The sequence below is a fragment of the Plectropomus leopardus genome, chromosome 3 (genome assembly GCF_026936395.1).
Source record: "Plectropomus leopardus strain MGB_pleo_1.0 chromosome 3, ASM2693639v1, whole genome shotgun sequence".
NCBI classification, from domain to species: Eukaryota; Metazoa; Chordata; class Actinopteri; order Perciformes; family Serranidae; genus Plectropomus; species Plectropomus leopardus.
Window position 1 is genome coordinate 16,369,275 of NC_142178.1, and position 19,691 is coordinate 16,388,965.

A 19,691-nucleotide genomic window follows, 5' to 3' on the forward strand; every position below is an offset into this window, starting at 1 on the left:
GATGTCATTTGAAGAGCTGATTGCCAGGTACGATATTCCAAGTAAACATCAATTTAAATATCTACAGGTGAGAAACTTTATTAGATCATCTCAAAATCAGTGTGTGTCAATTCCCCCGTTGTCCATTTTGGAAAATGAAATGAAAAATGATTGCTTTGGAAAGGGAATTATCTCCAAATTATATAGCTTGTTAGCAGAAGGGTCCTCTGAGTCTTCCTCACGGAAACTTAATGCCTGGAGGGAAGATTTACAGGAGGACTTGCCTTCCGAGGACAGGGAAGAAGCGTGTGCTGAAGCACAAACAAAAACTACCAATACACGTCTCAAAGTACTGCAATATAACTGGCTAATGAGGACATATGTGACGCCTGAAAAGCTTAATAAGTATAATGGTGCCATCCCTGACTTGTGTATCAGGTGTGGAGAGGAGAAGGGGACGTTCTTCCATTGTATCTGGAAATGCAATAAAGTTCAACAATTCAGGTGGGAGATTAAACAAGCTTTAGAGACTATACTAGGTATAAAATTTGTTCTTGACCCTAAGCTGTTTATTCTAAGTTTATATCCTGATAGACATCATATGTCTAGAAAAATAATCACTGCCCTGGATTTGTGTTTACTGCTTGCAAAAAGAGTCATAGCACTCTCATGGAAGAGTACCAGTAAACCAAAATTCATTAACTGGATTAAGGAAATGTCCACAACTTTACCTATGGAGAAGATTACTTACATTATAAAGGGGAAACTATCACTATTTCAAAACATTTGGGGTCCTTTTATGGAATATATGGAGAGTGTGGATTTAAGGGGTGTGGGGAGTGGGGCGGATGAGGCGTAGTTATCAGTGATCCTCTGCAGTGTTCTAAAACAATTTCCTTTGTTTTGATATTTGATTTCTTTATTCTGTGTGAATTGTACATTCGAGTTAGTATTTCTGAACCATGCACAATAGTGAAATAATTTGGACTAACCCTTGATAAAATAGAGAAACCTTTGTTGTTTTGATTGTTGTTGCTTTTTTGTTTTGTTTTAGGTTTTTTTTTGTTTTTTTTTTCCTTTTCTTTCCTTTTCTCATATACTTTGTATTCTCAACTAAGTGTTGCTCTATGTTATCTCGTAAATACCTGACTTGTAAGGAAAGATGATTTGAATGCTGGATAATAATTAAGCTGCCCATGACGTTCCCTTTGATGTGAGAGCACTCTTGTTTTTGTATATCATTGGAAGCATTTTGAAAACCCAATGAAGATAATGTTGGAAAAAAAAGAAAACACTCTAAACCACATGAAATAGCACGCATAAACTCGCCATGGAAAAGTATGATGCAAAAACGGCCAAAAAACCCATAATATAGCATGTTGAAAAAATGACCGAAAAAGCAAGGCTATAGTAAGGCAAAAATGTCAAATTATGTCATTTCCAAAAAAATGCTAAAAACCACTCTAAACCACATAAAATAACATGCGTAAACTGGCCATGGCAAAGAATGATGCAAAAACGGCCAAAAAACCCAAAATATAGCATGTTGAAAAAATGACCGAAAAAGCAAGGCTATAGTAAGGCAAAAATGTCAAAATATGTCATTTCCAAAAAAATGCTAAAAACCACTCTAAACCACATAAAATAGCACGCGTAAACACGCCATGGCAAAGAATGATGCAAAAACGGCCAAGAAAACCAAAATATAGCATGTTGAAAAAATGACCGAAAAAGCAAGGCTATAGTAAGGCAAAAATGTCAAAATATGTCATTTCCAAAAAAATGCTAAAAACCACTCTAAACCACATAAAATAGCACACGTAAACACGCCATGGCAAAGAATGATGCAAAAACGGCCAAAAAACCCATAATATAGCATGTTGAAAAAATGACCGAAAAAGCAAGGCTATAGTAAGGCAAAAATGTCAAAATATGTCATTTCCAGAAAAATGCTATAAACCACTCTAAACCACATAAAATAGCTTATGGAAACATGCCGTGGCAAAGATTGAGGCAAAAACGACCAAGAAAACCAAAATATAGCATGTTGAAAAAATGACCGAAAAAGCAAGGCTATAGTAAGGCAAAAATGTCAAAATATGTCATTTCCAAAAAAATGCTAAAAACCACTCTAAACCACATAAAATAGCACACGTAAACACGCCATGGCAAACAATGATGCAAAAACGGCCAAAAAACCCATAATATAGCATGTTGAAAAAATGACAGAAAAAGCAAGGCTATAGTAAGGCAAAAATGTCAAAATATGTCATTTCCAAAAAAATGCTAAAAACCACTCTAAACCACATAAAATAGCACGCGTAAACACGCCATGGCAAAGAATGATGCAAAAACGGCCAAGAAAACCAAAATATAGCATGTTGAAAAAATGACCAAAAAAGCAAGGCTATAGTAAGGCAAAAATGTCAAAATATGTCATTTCCAAAAAAATGCTAAAAACCACTCTAAACCACATAAAATAGCACACGTAAACACGCCATGGCAAAGAATGATGCAAAAACGGCCAAAAAACCCAAAATATAGCATGTTGAAAAAATGACCGAAAAAGCAAGGCTATAGTAAGGCAAAAATGTCAAAATATGTCATTTCCAAAAAAATGCTAAAAACCACTCTAAACCACATAAAATAGCACACGTAAACACGCCATGGCAAAGAATGATGCAAAAACGGCCAAAAAACCCATAATATAGCATGTTGAAAAAATGACCGAAAAAGCAAGGCTATAGTAAGGCAAAAATGTCAAAATATGTCATTTCCAAAAAAATGCTAAAAACCACTCTAAACCACATAAAATAGCACATGTAAACACGCCATGGCAAACAATGATGCAAAAACGGCCAAAGAACCCATAATATAGCATGTTGAAAAAATGACCGAAAAAGCAAGGCTATAGTAAGGCAAAAATGTCAAAATATGTCATTTCCAGAAAAATGCTATAAACCACTCTAAACCACATAAAATAGCTTATGGAAACATGCCGTGGCAAAGATTGAGGCAAAAACGGCCAAGAAAACCAAAATATAGCATGTTGAAAAAATGACCGAAAAAGCAAGGCTATAGTAAGGCAAAAATGTCAAAATATGTCATTTCCAAAAAAATGCTAAAAACCACTCTAAACCACATAAAATAGCACACGTAAACACGCCGTGGCAAACAATGATGCAAAAACGGCCAAAAAACCCATAATATAGCATGTTGAAAAATGACCAAAAGCAAGGCTATAGTAAAGGCAAAATGTCAAAATATGTCATTTCCAAAAAATGCTAAAACCACTCTAAACCACATAAAATAGCATTATGTAAACACGCCATGGCAAAGAATGATGCAAAAAGCCAAGAAAACCAAAATATAGCATGTTGAAAAAATGACCAAAAAAGCAAGGCTATAGTAAGGCAAAAATGTCAAAATATGTCATTTCCAAAAAAATGCTAAAAACCACTCTAAACCACATAAAATAGTACACGTAAACACGCCATGGCAAAGAATGATGCAAAAACGGCCAAAAAACCCAAAATATAGCATGTTGAAAAAATGACCGAAAAAGCAAGGCTATAGTAAGGCAAAAATGTCAAATTATGTCATTTCCAAAAAAATGCTAAATACGACTCTTAACCACATAAAATAGCACACGTAAACACGCCATGGCAAAGAATGATGCAAAAACGGCCAAAAAACCCATAATATAGCATGTTGAAAAAATGACCGAAAAAGCAAGGCTATAGTAAGGCAAAAATGTCAAAATATGTCATTTCCAAAAAAATGCTAAAAACCACTCTAAACCACATAAAATAGCACATGTAAACACGCCATGGCAAACAATGATGCAAAAACGGCCAAAGAACCCATAATATAGCATGTTGAAAAAATGACCGAAAAAGCAAGGCTATAGTAAGGCAAAAATGTCAAAATATGTCATTTCCAGAAAAATGCTAAAAACCACTCTAAACCACATAAAATAGCACACGTAAACACGCCATGGCAAAGATTGAGGCAAAAACGGCCAAGAAAACCAAAATATAGCATGTTGAAAAAATGACCGAAAAAGCAAGGCTATAGTAAGGCAAAAATGTCAAAATATGTCATTTCCAAAAAAAATGCTAAAAACCACTCTAAACCACATAAAATAGCACGCGTAAACTCGCCATGGCAAAGAATGATGCAAAAACGGCCAAAAACCCCAAAATATAGCATGTTGAATAAATTACCAAAAAAAGCAAGGCTATAGTAAGGCAAAAATGTCAAAATATGTCATTTCCAAAAAAATGCTAAAAACCACTCTAAACCACATAAAATAGCTTATGGAAACACGCCGTGGCAAAGATTGAGGCAAAAACGGCCAAGAAAACCAAAATATAGCATGTTGAAAAAATGACCGAAAAAGCAAGGCTATAGTAAGGCAAAAATGTCAAAATATGTCATTTCCAAAAAAATGCTAAAAACCACTCTAAACCACATAAAATAGCACATGTAAACACACTGTGGCAAAGAATAATGCAAAATCGGCCAAAAAACCCAAAAAACAGCATGTTGAAAAAATGACCAAAAAAGCAAGGCTATAGTAAGGCAAAAATGTCAAATTATGTCATTTCCAAAAAAATGCTAAAAACCACTCTAAATCACATAAAATAGCATGTGTAAACACGCTGTGGCAACGAATGATGCAAAAATGGCCCAAAAACCCATAATATAGCATGTTGAAGAAATGAACGAAAAAGCAAGGCTATAGTAAGGCAAAAATGTCAAATTATGTCATTTCCAAAAAAATGCTATAAACCACTCTAAACCACATAAAATAGCTTATGGAAACACGCCGTGGCAAAGATTGAGGCAAAAACGGCCAAGAAAACCAAAATATAGCCTGTTGAAAAAATGACCGAAAAAGCAAGGCTATAGTAAGGCAAAAATGTCAAAATATGTCATTTCCAAAAAAATGCTAAAAACCACTCTAAACCACATAAAATAGCACGTGTAAACACACTGTGACAAAGAATAATGCAAAATCGGCCAAAAACCCCAAAAAACAGCATGTTGAAAAAATGACCAAAAAAGCAAGGCTATAGTAAGGCAAAAATGTCAAATTATGTCATTTCCAAAAAAATGCTAAAAACCACTCTAAACCACATAAAATAGCACGTGTAAACACACTGTGGCAAAGAATGATGCAAAAACGGCCAAAAAACCCATAATATAGCATGTTGAAAAAATGACCGAAAAAGCAAGGCTATAGTAAGGCAAAAATGTCAAAATATGTCATTTCCAAAAAAATGCTAAAAACCACTCTAAACCACATAAAATAGCACGCGTAAACTCGCCATGGCAAAGAATGATGCAAAAACGGCCAAAAACCCCAAAATATAGCATGTTGAATAAATTACCAAAAAAAGCAAGGCTATAGTAAGGCAAAAATGTCAAAATATGTCATTTCCAAAAAAATGCTAAAAACCACTCTAAACCACATAAAATAGCTTATGGAAACACGCCATGGCAAAGATTGAGGCAAAACGCCAAGAAAACCAAAATATAGCATGTTGAAAAAATGACCGAAAAAGCAAGGCTATAGTAAGGCAAAAATGTCAAAATATGTCATTTCCAAAAAAATGCTAAAAACCACTCTAAACCACATAAAATAGCACATGTAAACACACTGTGGCAAAGAATAATGCAAAATCGGCCAAAAAACCCAAAAAACAGCATGTTGAAAAAATGACCAAAAAAGCAAGGCTATAGTAAGGCAAAAATGTCAAAATATGTCATTTCCAAAAAAATGCTAAAAACCACTCTAAATCACATAAAATAGCATGTGTAAACACGCTGTGGCAACGAATGATGCAAAAATGGCCAAAAAACCCATAATATAGCATGTTGAAAAAATGACCGAAAAAGCAAGGCTATAGTAAGGCAAAAATGTCAAAATATGTCATTTCCAAAAAAATGCTAAAAACCACTCTAAACCACATAAAATAGCTTATGGAAACACGCCGTGGCAAAGATTGAGGCAAAAACGGCCAAGAAAACCAAAATATAGCATGTTGAAAAAATGACCGAAAAAGCAAGGCTATAGTAAGGCAAAAATGTCAAAAGATGTCATTTCAAAAAATGCTAAAACCACTCTAAACCACATAAAATAGCACGGTAAACACACTGTGGCAAAGAATAATGCAAAATCGCCAAAAACCCCAAAAAACAGCATGTTGAAAAAATGACCAAAAAAGCAAGGCTATAGTAAGGCAAAAATGTCAAATTATGTCATTTCCAAAAAAATGCTAAAAACCACTCTAAACCACATAAAATAGCACGTGTAAACACACTGTGGCAAAGAATGATGCAAAAACGGCCAAAAAACCCATAATATAGCATGTTGAAGAAATGACCGAAAAAGCAAGGCTATAGTAAGGCAAAAATGTCAAAATATGTCATTTCCAAAAAAAATGCTAAAAACCACTCTAAACCACATAAAATAGCACGTGTAAACACGCCGTGGCAAAGAATGATGCAAAAACGGCCAAGAAAACCAAAATATAGCATGTTGAAAAAATGACCAAAAAAGCAAGGCTATAGTAAGGCAAAAATGTCAAAATATGTCATTTCCAAAAAAATGCTAAAAACCACTCTAAACCACATAAAATAGCTTATGGAAACACGCCGTGGCAAAGATTGAGGCAAAAACGGCCAAGAAAACCAAAATATAGCATGTTGAAAAAATGACCGAAAAAGCAAGGCTATAGTAAGGCAAAAATGTCAAAATATGTCATTTCAAAAAAAATGCTAAAAACCACTCTAAATCACAAAAAATAGCACATGTAAACACGCTGTGGCAACGAATGATGCAAAAATGGCCAAAAAACCCATAATATAGCATGTTGAAAAAATGACCAAAAAAGCAAGGCTATAGTAAGGCAAAAATGTCAAAATATGTCATTTCCAAAAAAATGCTAAAAACCACTCTAAATCACATAAAATAGCATGTGTAAACACGCTGTGGCAACGAATGATGCAAAAATGGCCCAAAAACCCATAATATAGCATGTTGAAAAAATGATCGAAAAAGCAAGGCAATAGTAAGGCAAAAATGTCAAAATATGTCATTCTCAAAAAAATGCTAAAAACCACTCTAAACCACATAAAATAGCTTATGGAAACACGCCGTGGCAAAGATTGAGGCAAAAACGGCCAAGAAAACCAAAATATAGCATGTTGAAAAAATGACCGAAAAAGCAAGGCTATAGTAAGGCAAAAATGTCAAAATATGTCATTTCCAAAAAAATGCTAAAAACCACTCTAAACCACATAAAATAGCACGTGTAAACACACTGTGGCAAAGAATAATGCAAAATCGGCCAAAAAACCCAAAAAACAGCATGTTGAAAAAATGACCAAAAAAGCAAGGCTATAGTAAGGCAAAAATGTCAAAATATGTCATTTCCAAAAAAATGCTAAAAACCACTCTAAACCACATAAAATAGCACATAAACACACTGTGGCAAAGAATGATGCAAAACGGCCAAAAACCCATAATATAGCATGTTGAAAAATGACCGAAAAAGCAAGGCTATAGTAAGGCAAAATGTCAAAATATGTCATTTCCAAAAAATGCTAAAACCACTCTAAACCACATAAAATAGCACACAAACTCGCCGTGGCAAAGAATGATGCAAAAACGGCCAAAAACCCCAAAATATAGCATGTTGAATAAATTACCAAAAAAAGCAAGGCTATAGTAAGGCAAAAATGTCAAATTATGTCATTTCCAAAAAAATGCTATAAACCACTCTAAACCACATAAAATAGCTTATGGAAACACGCCGTGGCAAAGATTGAGGCAAAAACGGCCAAGAAAACCAAAATATAGCCTGTTGAAAAAATGACCGAAAAAGCAAGGCTATAGTAAGGCAAAAATGTCAAAATATGTAATTTCCAAAAAAATGCTAAAAACCACTCTAAACCACATAAAATAGCACGTGTAAACACACTGTGGCAAAGAATAATGCAAAATCGGCCAAAAAACCCAAAAAACAGCATGTTGAAAAAATGACCAAAAAAGCAAGGCTATAGTAAGGCAAAAATGTCAAATTATGTCATTTCCAAAAAAATGCTAAAAACCACTCTAAATCACATAAAATAGCATGTGTAAACACGCTGTGGCAACGAATGATGCAAAAATGGCCCAAAAACCCATAATATAGCATGTTGAAAAAATGACCAAAAAAGCAAGGCTATAGTAAGGCAAAAATGTCAAAATATGTCATCTCCAGAACAATGCTAAAAACCAGTCTAAACCACATAAAATAGCTTATGGAAACATGCCGTGGCAAAGATTGAGGCAAAAACGGCCAAGAAAACCAAAATATAGCATGTTGAAAAAATGACCGAAAAAGCAAGGCTATAGTAAGGCAAAAATGTCAAAATATGTCATTTCCAAAAAAATGCTAAAAACCACTCTAAACCACATAAAATAGCACACATAAACTCGCCATGGCAAAGAATGATGCAAAAACGGCCAAAAAACCCATAATATAGCATGTTGAAAAAATGACCGAAAAAGCAAGGCTATAGTAAGGCAAAAATGTCAAATTATGTCATTTCCAAAAAAATGCTAAAAACCACTCTAAACCACATAAAATAGCATGTGTAAACACGCCATGGCAAAGAATGATGCAAAAACGGCCAAAAAACCCATAATATAGCATGTTGAAGAAATGACCGAAAAAGCAAGGCTATAGTAAGGCAAAAATGTCAAAATATGTAATTTCCAAAAAAATGCTAAAAACCACTCTAAACCACATAAAATAGCACGTGTAAACACACTGTGGCAAAGAATAATGCAAAATCGGCCAAAAAACCCAAAAAACAGCATGTTGAAAAAATGACCAAAAAAGCAAGGCTATAGTAAGGCAAAAATGTCAAATTATGTCATTTCCAAAAAAATGCTAAAAACCACTCTAAATCACATAAAATAGCATGTGTAAACACGCTGTGGCAACGAATGATGCAAAAATGGCCCAAAAACCCATAATATAGCATGTTGAAAAAATGACCAAAAAAGCAAGGCTATAGTAAGGCAAAAATGTCAAAATATGTCATCTCCAGAACAATGCTAAAAACCAGTCTAAACCACATAAAATAGCTTATGGAAACATGCCGTGGCAAAGATTGAGGCAAAAACGGCCAAGAAAACCAAAATATAGCATGTTGAAAAAATGACCGAAAAAGCAAGGCTATAGTAAGGCAAAAATGTCAAAATATGTCATTTCCAAAAAAATGCTAAAAACCACTCTAAACCACATAAAATAGCACGTGTAAACACACTGTGGCAAAGAATGATGCAAAAACGGCCAAAAAACCCATAATATAGCATGTTGAAAAAATGACCGAAAAAGCAAGGCTATAGTAAGGCAAAAATGTCAAAATATGTCATTTCCAAAAAAATGCTAAAAACCACTCTAAACCACATAAAATAGCACACGTAAACCTGCCATGGCAAACAATGATGCAAAAACGGCCAAAAAACCCATAATATAGCATGTTGAAAAAATGACCGAAAAAGCAAGGCTATAGTAAGGCAAAAATGTCAAAATATGTCATTTCCAAAAAAATGCTAAAAACCACTCTAAACCACATAAAATAGGTTATGGAAACACGCTGTGGCAAAGAATGATGCAAAAACGGCCAAAAAACCCAAAATATAGCATGTTGAAAAAATGACCAAAAAAGCAAGGCTATAGTAAGGCAAAAATGTCAAAATATGTCATTTCCAAAAAAATGCTAAAAACCACTCTAAACCACATAAAATAGCTTATGGAAACATGCCGTGGCAAAGAATGATGCAAAAATGGCTAAAAACCCCCAAAATATAGCATGTTGAAAAAATAACCGAAAAAGCAAGGCTATAGTAAGGCAAAAATGTCAAAATATGTCATTTCCAAAAAAATGCTAAAAACCACTCTAAACCACATGAAATAGCTTATGGAAACATGCCTTAGCAAAGAATGATGCAAAAACGGCCAAAAAACCCAAAAACCAGCATCTTGAAAAAATGACCGAAAAAGCAAGGCTATAGTAAGGCAAAAATGTCAAAATATGTCATTTCCAAAAAAATGCTAAAAACCACTCTAAACCACATAAAATAGGTTATGGAAACACGCTGTGGCAAAGAATGATGCAAAAACGGCCAAAAAACCCAAAATATAGCATGTTGAAAAAATGACCAAAAAAGCAAGGCTATAGTAAGGCAAAAATGTCAAAATATGTCATTTCCAAAGAAATGCTAAAAACCATTCTAAACCACATAAAATAGCATGCATAAACACACTGTGGCAAAGAATAATGCAAAATCGGCCAAAAAACCCAAAAAACAGCATGTTGAAAAAATGACCAAAAAAGCAAGGCTATAGTAAGGCAAAAATGTCAAAATATGTCATTTCCAAAAAAATGCTAAAAACCAGTCTAAACCACATAAAATAGCTTATGGAAACATGCTGTGGCAAAGAATGATGCAAAAATGGCCAAAAAACCTATAATATAGCATGTTGAAAAAATGACCGAAAAAGCAAGGCTATAGTAAGGCAAAAATGTCAAAATATGTCATTTCCAAAAAAATGCTAAAAACCACTCTAAACCACATGAAATAGCTTATGGAAACATGCCTTAGCAAAGAATGATGCAAAAACGGCTAAAAAACCCATAATATAGCATGTTGAAAAAATGACCGAAAAAGCAAGGCTATAGTAAGGCAAAAATGTCAAAATATGTCATTTCCAAAAAAATGCTAAAAACCACTCTAAACCACATAAAATAGCTTATGGAAACATGCCGTGGCAAAGAATGATGCAAAAACGGCCAAAAAACCTATAATATAGCATGTTGAAAAAATGACCGAAAAAGCAAGGCTATAGTAAGGCAAAAATGTCAAAATATGTCATTTCCAAAAAAATGCTAAAAACCACTCTAAACCACATAAAATAGCACGTGTAAACACACTGTGGCAAAGAATAATGCAAAATCGGCCAAAAACCCATAATATAGCATGTTGAAAAATGACCAAAAAAGCAAGGCTATAGTAAGGCAAAATGTCAAAATATGTCATTTCCAAAAAATGCTAAAAACCACTCTAAACCACATAAAATAGCTTGGAAACATGCTGTGGCAAAGAATGATGCAAAAATGGCCAAAAACCCATAATATAGCATGTTGAAAAATGACCGAAAAAGCAAGGCTATAGTAAAGGCAAAATGTCAAAATATGTCATTTCCAAAAAATTGCTAAAAACCACTCTAAATCACATAAAATAGCATGTGTAAACACACTGTGGCAACGAATGATGCAAAATCGGCCAAAAAACCCAAAAAACAGCATGTTGAAAAAATGACCGAAAAAGCAAGGCTATAGTAAGGCAAAAATGTCAAAATATGTCATTTCCAAAAAAATGCTAAAAACCACTCTAAACCACATAAAATAGCATGTGTAAACACGCTGTGGCAACGAATGATGCAAAATGGCCAAAAACCCATAATATAGCATGTTGAAAAATGACCAAAAAGCAAGGCTATAGTAAGGCAAAAATGTCAAAATATGTCATTTCCAGAAAAATGCTAAAACCAGTCTAAACCACATAAAATAGCTTATGGAAACATGCCTGTGGCAAAAGATTGATGCAAAAAGCCAAGAAAACCAAAATATAGCATGTTGAAAAAATGACCGAAAAAGCAAGGCTATAGTAAGGCAAAAATGTCAAAATATGTCATTTCCAAAAAAATGCTAAAAACCACTCTAAACCACATAAAATAGCACGTGTAAACACACTGTGGCAAAGAATAATGCAAAATCGGCCAAAAAACCCCAAAAACAGCATGTTGAAAAAATGACCAAAAAAGCAAGGCTATAGTAAGGCAAAAATGTCAAATTATGTCATTTCCAAAAAAATGCTAAAAACCACTCTAAACCACATAAAATAGCACGTGTAAACACGCCGTGGCAAAGAATGATGCAAAAACGGCCAAAAAACCCATAATATAGCATGTTGAAAAAATGATCGAAAAAGCAAGGCTATAGTAAGGCAAAAATGTCAAAATATGTCATTTCCAGAAAAATGCTATAAACCACTCTAAACCACATAAAATAGCTTATGGAAACATGCTGTGGCAAAGATTGAGGCAAAAACGGCCAAGAAAACCAAAATATAGCATGTTGAAAAAATGACCGAAAAAGCAAGGCTATAGTAAGGCAAAAATGTCAAAATATGTCATTTCCAAAAAAATGCTAAAAACCACTCTAAACCACATAAAATAGCACACGTAAACACGCCATGGCAAAGAATGATGCAAAAACGGCCAAAAAACCCATAATATAGCATGTTGAAAAAATGACCGAAAAAACAAGGCTATAGTAAGGCAAAAATGTCAAAATATGTCATTTCCAAAAAATTGCTAAAAACCACTCTAAATCACATAAAATAGCATGTGTAAACACGCTGTGGCAACGAATGATGCAAAAATGGCCAAAAAACCCATAATATAGCATGTTGAAAAAATGACCGAAAAAGCAAGGCTATAGTAAGGCAAAAATGTCAAAATATGTCATTTCCAAAAAATTGCTAAAAACCACTCTAAACCACATGAAATAGCTTATGCAAACATGCTGTGGCAAACAATGATGCAAAAACGGCCAAAAAACCCATAATATAGCATGTTGAAAAAATGACCGAAAAGGCAAGGCTATAGTAAGGCAAAAATGTCAAAATATGTCGTTTCCAAAAAAATGCTAAAAACCACTCTAAACCACATAAAATTACATGTGTTAACACGCTGTGGCAACGAATGATGCAAAAATGGCCAAAAACCCCATAATATAGCATGTTGAAAAAATGTCCGAAAAAGCAAGGCTATACTAAGGCAAAAATGTCAAAATATGTCATTTCCAAAAAAATGCTATAAACCACTCTAAACCACATAAAATAGCTTATGGAAACATGCCGTGGCAAAGATTGAGGCAAAAACGGCCAAGAAAACCAAAATATAGCATGTTGAAAAAATGACAGAAAAAGCAAGGCTATAGTAAGGCAAAAATGTCAAAATATGTCATTTCCAAAAAAATTGCTAAAAACCACTCTAAACCACATAAAATAGCATGTGTAAACATGCTGTGGCAACGAATAATGCAAAAACGCCCAAAAACCCCAAAATATAGCATGTTGAAAAAATCACCGAAAAAGCAAGGCTATAGTAAGGCAAAAATGTCAAAATATGTAATTTCCAAAGAAATGCTAAAAACCACTGTAAACCACATAAAATAGCATGCATAAACACACTGTGGCAAAGAATGATGCAAAAACGGCCAAAACCCCCAAAAAACAGCATGTTGAAAAAATGACCAAAAAAGCAAGGCTATAGTAAGGCCAAAAATGTCAAAATATGTCATTTCCAAAAAAATGCTAAAAACCACTCTAAACCACATAAAATAGCTTATGGAAACACGACGTGTCAAAGAATGATGCAAAAACGGCCATAAAACCCAAAATATAGCATGTTGGAAAAATGACCGAAAAAGCAAGGCTATAGTAAGGCAAAAATGTCAAAATATGTCATTTCCAAAGAAATGCTAAAAACCTTTCTAAACCACATAAAATAGCATGCATAAACACACTGTGGCAAAGAATAATGCAAAAACGGCCAAAAAACCCAAAAAACAGCATGTTGAAAAAATGACCGAAAAAGCAAGGCTATAGTAAGGCAAAAATGTCAAAATATGTCATTTCCAAAAAAATGCTAAAAACCACTCTAAACCACATAAAATAGCATGCATAAACGCGCCGTTTCAAAGAATAATGCAAAAACGGCCAAAAAACCCAAAAAACAGCATGTTGAAAAAAATGACCGAAAAAGCAAGGCTATAGTAAGGCAAAAATGTCAAATTATGTCATTTCCAAAAAAATGCTAAAAACCACTCTAAACCACATAAAATAGCACGCGTAAACTCGCCATGGCAAGGAATGATGCAAAAACGGCCAAAAACCCATAATATAGCATGTTGAAAAAATGACAGAAAAAGCAAGGCTATAGTAAGGCAAAAATGTCAAAATATAACATTTCCAAAGAATTGCTAAAACCCACTCTAAACCACATAAAATAGATTGTGTAAACACGCTGTGACAACGAAGGATGCAAAAACGGCCAAAAACCCCAAAATATAGCATGTTGAAAAAATGACCGAAAAAGCAAGGCTATAGTATGGCAAAAATGTCAAAATTTGACATGTCCCCAAAACAGCTGAAAACACCTCAAAGCAGCATAAAATAGCATGCTGAGACACGCCATAGCATTTAAAAGTGCGAAAATGGTCAAAAACACCAGAATTTGGCATGTCAAAAAAATGACCGAAAAAGCAAGGCTATAGTATGGCAAAAATGGTAAAATTGTCAAAATTTGACATGTCCCAAAAGCAGCTGGAAACACCTCAAAACAGCATAAAATAACCTGCTGACACACGCCATAGCATTTAAAAGTGCAAATATAGTCAAAAACACCATAATTTGGCATGTCGATAAAATGACCATGACAGCAAGGCTATAGTATGGCAAAAATGTCAAAATTTGACATGTCCCAAAAACAATTGAAACCACCTCAAAACAGCATAAAATAGCGTGCTTGGACACACCATCGCATTTACATGTGCAAATATGGTCAAAAACACCATAATTTGGCATGTCGAACAGTTAACTACGATAGCAAGGCTATACTATGACGAAAATGTCAAAATTTGACATATCCCAAAAACAGCTGAAAACACCTCAAAACAGCATAAAATAGCGTGCTGAGACACGCCATAGCATTTAAAAGTGCAAATATGGTCAAAAACACCATAATTTGGCATGTCGAAAAAATGACCACGCCAGCAAGGCTATAGTATGTCAAAAATGTCAAGATTTGACATGTCCCAAAAACAGCCGAAAATACCTCAAAACAGCATAAAATAGCGTACCAAGACACGCCATAGCATAGAATGTTGCAAAACGGCTATAGTATGGCAAAAATGTCAAAAGATGACATGTTCCAAAAACAGCTGCTTTAATAGCATCCTGATCCATGCCATGTCACAGAATTTTATAGATAGTCAAAAACACCATAATATGGCATCTTGACAAAATGACCGAAAAAGCAGTACTAGTATGGCAGACATCAAAATATGACATTTCCATATATTATTGCTTGTAGAGACACTTCATAGTATAACACATTGAAAAAAAAGGCCCAAAACATCATTCCATAGCATGTTGAAAAAATGGCTGAAAACAACATTGTTCCCAAAGTATGACAGTCATAGTATAGCATGTCGTCCAATTATGACCAAAAAGTCATACTATGGTATGTTCTTTTAAAAAGCACAAAAAAGTCATCCTATGGTTTGTGGTCCAAAATTGTACCAAAAGTCAGACTATATAGTATGTGGTCTTAAATAGCATAATGTTAACCAAAATAACATTTGAAACAAAATCTTAATATGGCTTGTCATCCAAAAATGCACACATTTTAGTATGTCATTGAAACTGGCAGAAAAGTAGTCATATTATACTGTCTTTGAAAAGTTACATAAAAAGGTCAAAGTATAGTATGATGTCCTAAATGGCACTAAAAAGTCAAGTATAGTAGGTTGTCAAAAACAGCACATAAAGTCGTAGTATTGTGTCTAGCACAAAAGCATAAAAAAGTCAGTGTCGTGTGTCCTGCAAAGTAGTATAAAAAAGGTCAAATTAAAGAACATTGATCAAAATTGCATGAAAGAGTCATAGTATACCAGGTCGTCCAAAAACGTGTAGTCATATGACACAAATTGTACATTAATGTAATCCAAAAAAGTAAGCAAAGTCACAGGATGTGTTGTTCAAAATAGCATAAATAATCATAGTATAAAGTATTTTCCAAAACAGCATCATAGCCATAGTAGAATATACAGTATGTCATCCAAAATACCATAAAAGTCTCGTTAAAGTTATTAACACACACACACACACAAAAACACAAAATAGCCTAAAAAAAATCTCAGTATAGGATGTTGTCCAAAACAGTATAAACAAGTCATAGTATACTATGTCGTCTCAACCAGCTTAAAAAAAAAGTAGTATAATAATGACATAATGTCATAAATGTCACAGTATCGTATGTCAGAAAAGAACGTCACCAAAATGTTTTCGTATATAAAATCATTAAAAATCATAGTATATTATGTTATAAAAAATGTCATAAAAAATCATAGTACAGTACAGGAGTGTCCAAACTCTACTAAATGGGGGCAGATTATATGATAATATAATAATATATGATACCTTGGGGTCAACTGCTTCTTGCATCATATAGGTCATTTTTAAAAAAAAATTTACAAATAAGACAATTGCAACTGTTTCATCTTTCAGTGAAAATGTATTCAAGTTTCCACTCCTTCCAAAAGCAGCGTACCTCAATGCCATCTTTACATATCTTTGCTGTGGCCATGTCTGGTACATAGCAGGAAATGTGTGTTGACCGATCGGTTTGCTTGTTTACTTGTCTGTATGAAAACACAGTAGTTCCTACCAAATGCACGTCAAGGGAAAACATGCAAAGTGATCTTGCTTAATTATCCAATATTGAGTGGCACGCCACATACAGTATATCATGAAATTCAAGCCGAGGGCCCTTTAAAATTGGTCCCCAGGCTTGATTTTGGACAAAGCTTACTTAAACCTTTTCCTGTGTTTACTTTTTTTATTCCACACGTTTACTCACAAACACACCCTGCTCTCAAACATAGTGTTCTGTACAGCTTCACTCATCTCATGTTGCACATCAGAAACATAATGATTAGACCTAGAAAGTGCAAAGCGTTAGCGTTTCAAAACTGTTCAAAACTTCATCACAAAATAAGCCTTTATGATATCATGAAGCTCATAAGTTTATCCAATACAAAGTCCCAACTGGTTTGAATTCAAAATCAGCGTGCTGTCATGAATCCTTTCACACAGAGAAATGAAAATAAACTCATCTCTGCTCAGTTGTGTGTCGGTGTCTGTAATGAAATTAAACAAAATCGGTAAAATCGTCCACTGTGGAAACAAGTCTCTTTCTCTGCCCGGTGGTCTCTGGGTTTGGTGGAGTACTCTGCTGAAAAGATTTGCTCTGCTGAGCGTGGCCCTGGGTTAGAGATATCCCGGGAGTGGAACGGGACTGCATTTCCTCTTGGGCCTGAGACAGAGCACAGATATGGCAATGAAATAAAAGTACCATGAGGAAAAGCAATGACCTTGATGAAAGAGCACCTCCTCTTTGTTTGTGTGTTGTCTTACCCTTGTCCTGATCCTCTTTATGTGTCTCAATCTGGCAAGCCACTTAGAGGCGTAGGCATCAGAAGGGTTGGCTCTGTACTGATGCACCAGCGAGGCCATCTGCAGAGAGACGAAGACGAGTGAACGTGCGTGTAGGTGTGACTACGTGTGAGAGGGGGAGATAAGGGGAAAGACTTACATTTGCATGCAGAGCCATCTGTCTAACTAACAGTGGAAGGTTTCGATCTGAAACGATTTTGGCCACTGTTGTATCGACTAATCCCTCCAAGTCTGAAAGAGAGAGTGAGAGAAGGAATTAAAGAAAATCGATATCACGAAGTGGTAAAGAACGAGAGCTGGAAAAAAATGCAATGATTGTCTTACCTTTGCGGCACTGAAGCGTGACCAGGTTACATTCATAATCCAGTGGTTTAATAATGACTTCTACAAAGTTAAACTGACCCTAATGGGAGGAGAAAAAAATAAATAAACTGATTGGAGTGCAAGCACAAAATATATGCTGCAGATTTTCAGACATGCGTGCCTACGTCCTTGTACCTTAATGGTGCCCAGTTTGTATTCCTCTCCAGAGTCATTGTACACCACCATGACGAAATCGTTGCCAATGTGACGCTTCTTGTTGCAACAGCCCTTGTCGCTCTCCTTGTTTGGCATCAGTGTGGCTATGTGGAAAATAGCTGCAAAGACAAGATTTCATTAATAACTAGAAAGGCGCTCAAAGAGTGCAGATCTCCACCAGGGTCAACAGTCCAGTCCGGGAGTTTTCAAAGCGTGGGAGAACGTAAGACGGGCTGCCCCCCACCCCAACTTTTATTGTTGTTGCTGTACTATATGTTCCACCCATTATAAATGTTGTTTACCTCTTTATTTGTTTATTTTTTAGATATTTTCAACATCTATATCCTTTTTTAAACATCTATAAATGTCTTTTGATAAAACATTTTCAACATCTTTATCTCTATTTTTCAACATCTTTTTAAAGCATCATTTTCAAAGATATTAAGGACTTTCAAATCTTTATTACACTCACACCAACTTTAGCAAACATTAGTCTTCCATAGTCGTACAACTAAATTGAAAACATACTTAACAATAGGCCTATTAAAATAACCTGGATTCAACTAATTTATGCATTGTACTTGTGCAAAATTCTCTGTCAAATAATTTTTCAACACAACAGTCAGTCGAACACTTTTTCTACAGTGCACCTTGCACACAGCGCTGCGTCACTGTCAACATTGTGCGTAAATACCATCGCTGCACACCATGCAAAACGCTGCTTTTCATATCACTGTCTCAGTATTGCGTCTACACTTTTATTTTTTACGACATGCAAACCTTCAAGTGCATCCACATATTTCCAAAATGATTTGAATTATGTGAAAATATTGTTGTGCCTAGCTGAAACCTCATCATCTCAGCTTGGTATTTATTAAAAATTATTATATTGTGTATCCACCCCCTGACTTGGATTCACTCCAAAATTGAATGCATCCTTCCATGGCCCATGCTACATCCTTCCAAGGATTTCATGAAAATCGGACCTAATATTTTTCTGTAATTCTGAAAAACAACCAACATGGAAAATACTGAATAAAACCCCCCTTGGCTAAGGTAACAAGCAGACTAGCTGTGGAAAACTATGACTAAATTACCATAAATGTGACGTCTGTCCCTGTCACACACACACACACACATGCTCACCCTGCATGATGTCGTCATGCCAGCAGTAAGTGAACTCTCCATCATCTCCATACTGGTCGAGCCCTCCGAGGAAAATCTGGTCGGGGTCACAGTCTTTCAGATGGATTAATTTGCCCAGGCCTGTTAAGAAGGCAGCGTAGCGGTTCGAACCGTATTCGTTTGACAGGATGGCGACCTCATTGTTAACCTGAAGAGAGTGGAGGAGGATGATGGTGTGGAGTCAGAGAATACAAGATTTATCTGCCAGTAATATTCAACTAAAACAGTAAATGAATCTTCTCGTCTTCTCACCTGACCAGCTCCCACAAACACCACTCCGATCTTATGGGTGTCATAAGGGGGCATCTGGTCCAGGACCTTCAGAGCGCGGTCAATCACCTACCACAGAGAATAAACATTGCAAAAAACGATGTGTAAAAACACACTTAGAGCAGATTCCACGTCTGTCAAAAAGATTATCTAACCTGAGTTTTGGGCAGCAGCAGCGGCTTGTTGGCTTCATTCCCGAAGAAAGGAGAGTGGTACAGCTGGAGGAAAACAAAGCTAGAGGAGACAAAGATGAGTTGACTGAGAGAAGAGTAAGTGCTTGGCAAAAACACAAGAATGTAAAAAAAGGCATATAACAGATATGTGTTTCATAGGCATTGTATTCATAAATATCTCCATGGTATTATCA

At 35.1% G+C, this 19,691-nt stretch overlaps 1 protein-coding gene across 5 annotated transcripts in view; it reads right to left on the bottom strand.

The window, feature by feature from the left end:
• Positions 1-16,389: 16,389 nt before the first annotated feature.
• The window catches only part of tsc2 (TSC complex subunit 2), a 35,130-nt gene continuing 31,828 nt past the window's right edge, over positions 16,390-19,691 (bottom strand). For all 5 annotated transcript variants that reach the window (XM_088075732.1, XM_088075731.1, XM_088075733.1 and 2 more), the window contains 8 exons: positions 19,480-19,558; positions 19,307-19,393; positions 19,016-19,202; positions 17,849-17,988; positions 17,675-17,753; positions 17,490-17,581; positions 17,312-17,410; positions 16,390-17,210 (listed from right to left, as the gene is read on the bottom strand). In XM_088075732.1, the coding sequence (XP_087931858.1) occupies positions 17,046-17,210; positions 17,312-17,410; positions 17,490-17,581; positions 17,675-17,753; positions 17,849-17,988; positions 19,016-19,202; positions 19,307-19,393; positions 19,480-19,558 (928 nt within the window). In that variant the 3' untranslated portion in view covers positions 16,390-17,045. The remainder of the gene's footprint in view (positions 17,211-17,311; positions 17,411-17,489; positions 17,582-17,674; positions 17,754-17,848; positions 17,989-19,015; positions 19,203-19,306; positions 19,394-19,479; positions 19,559-19,691) is intronic.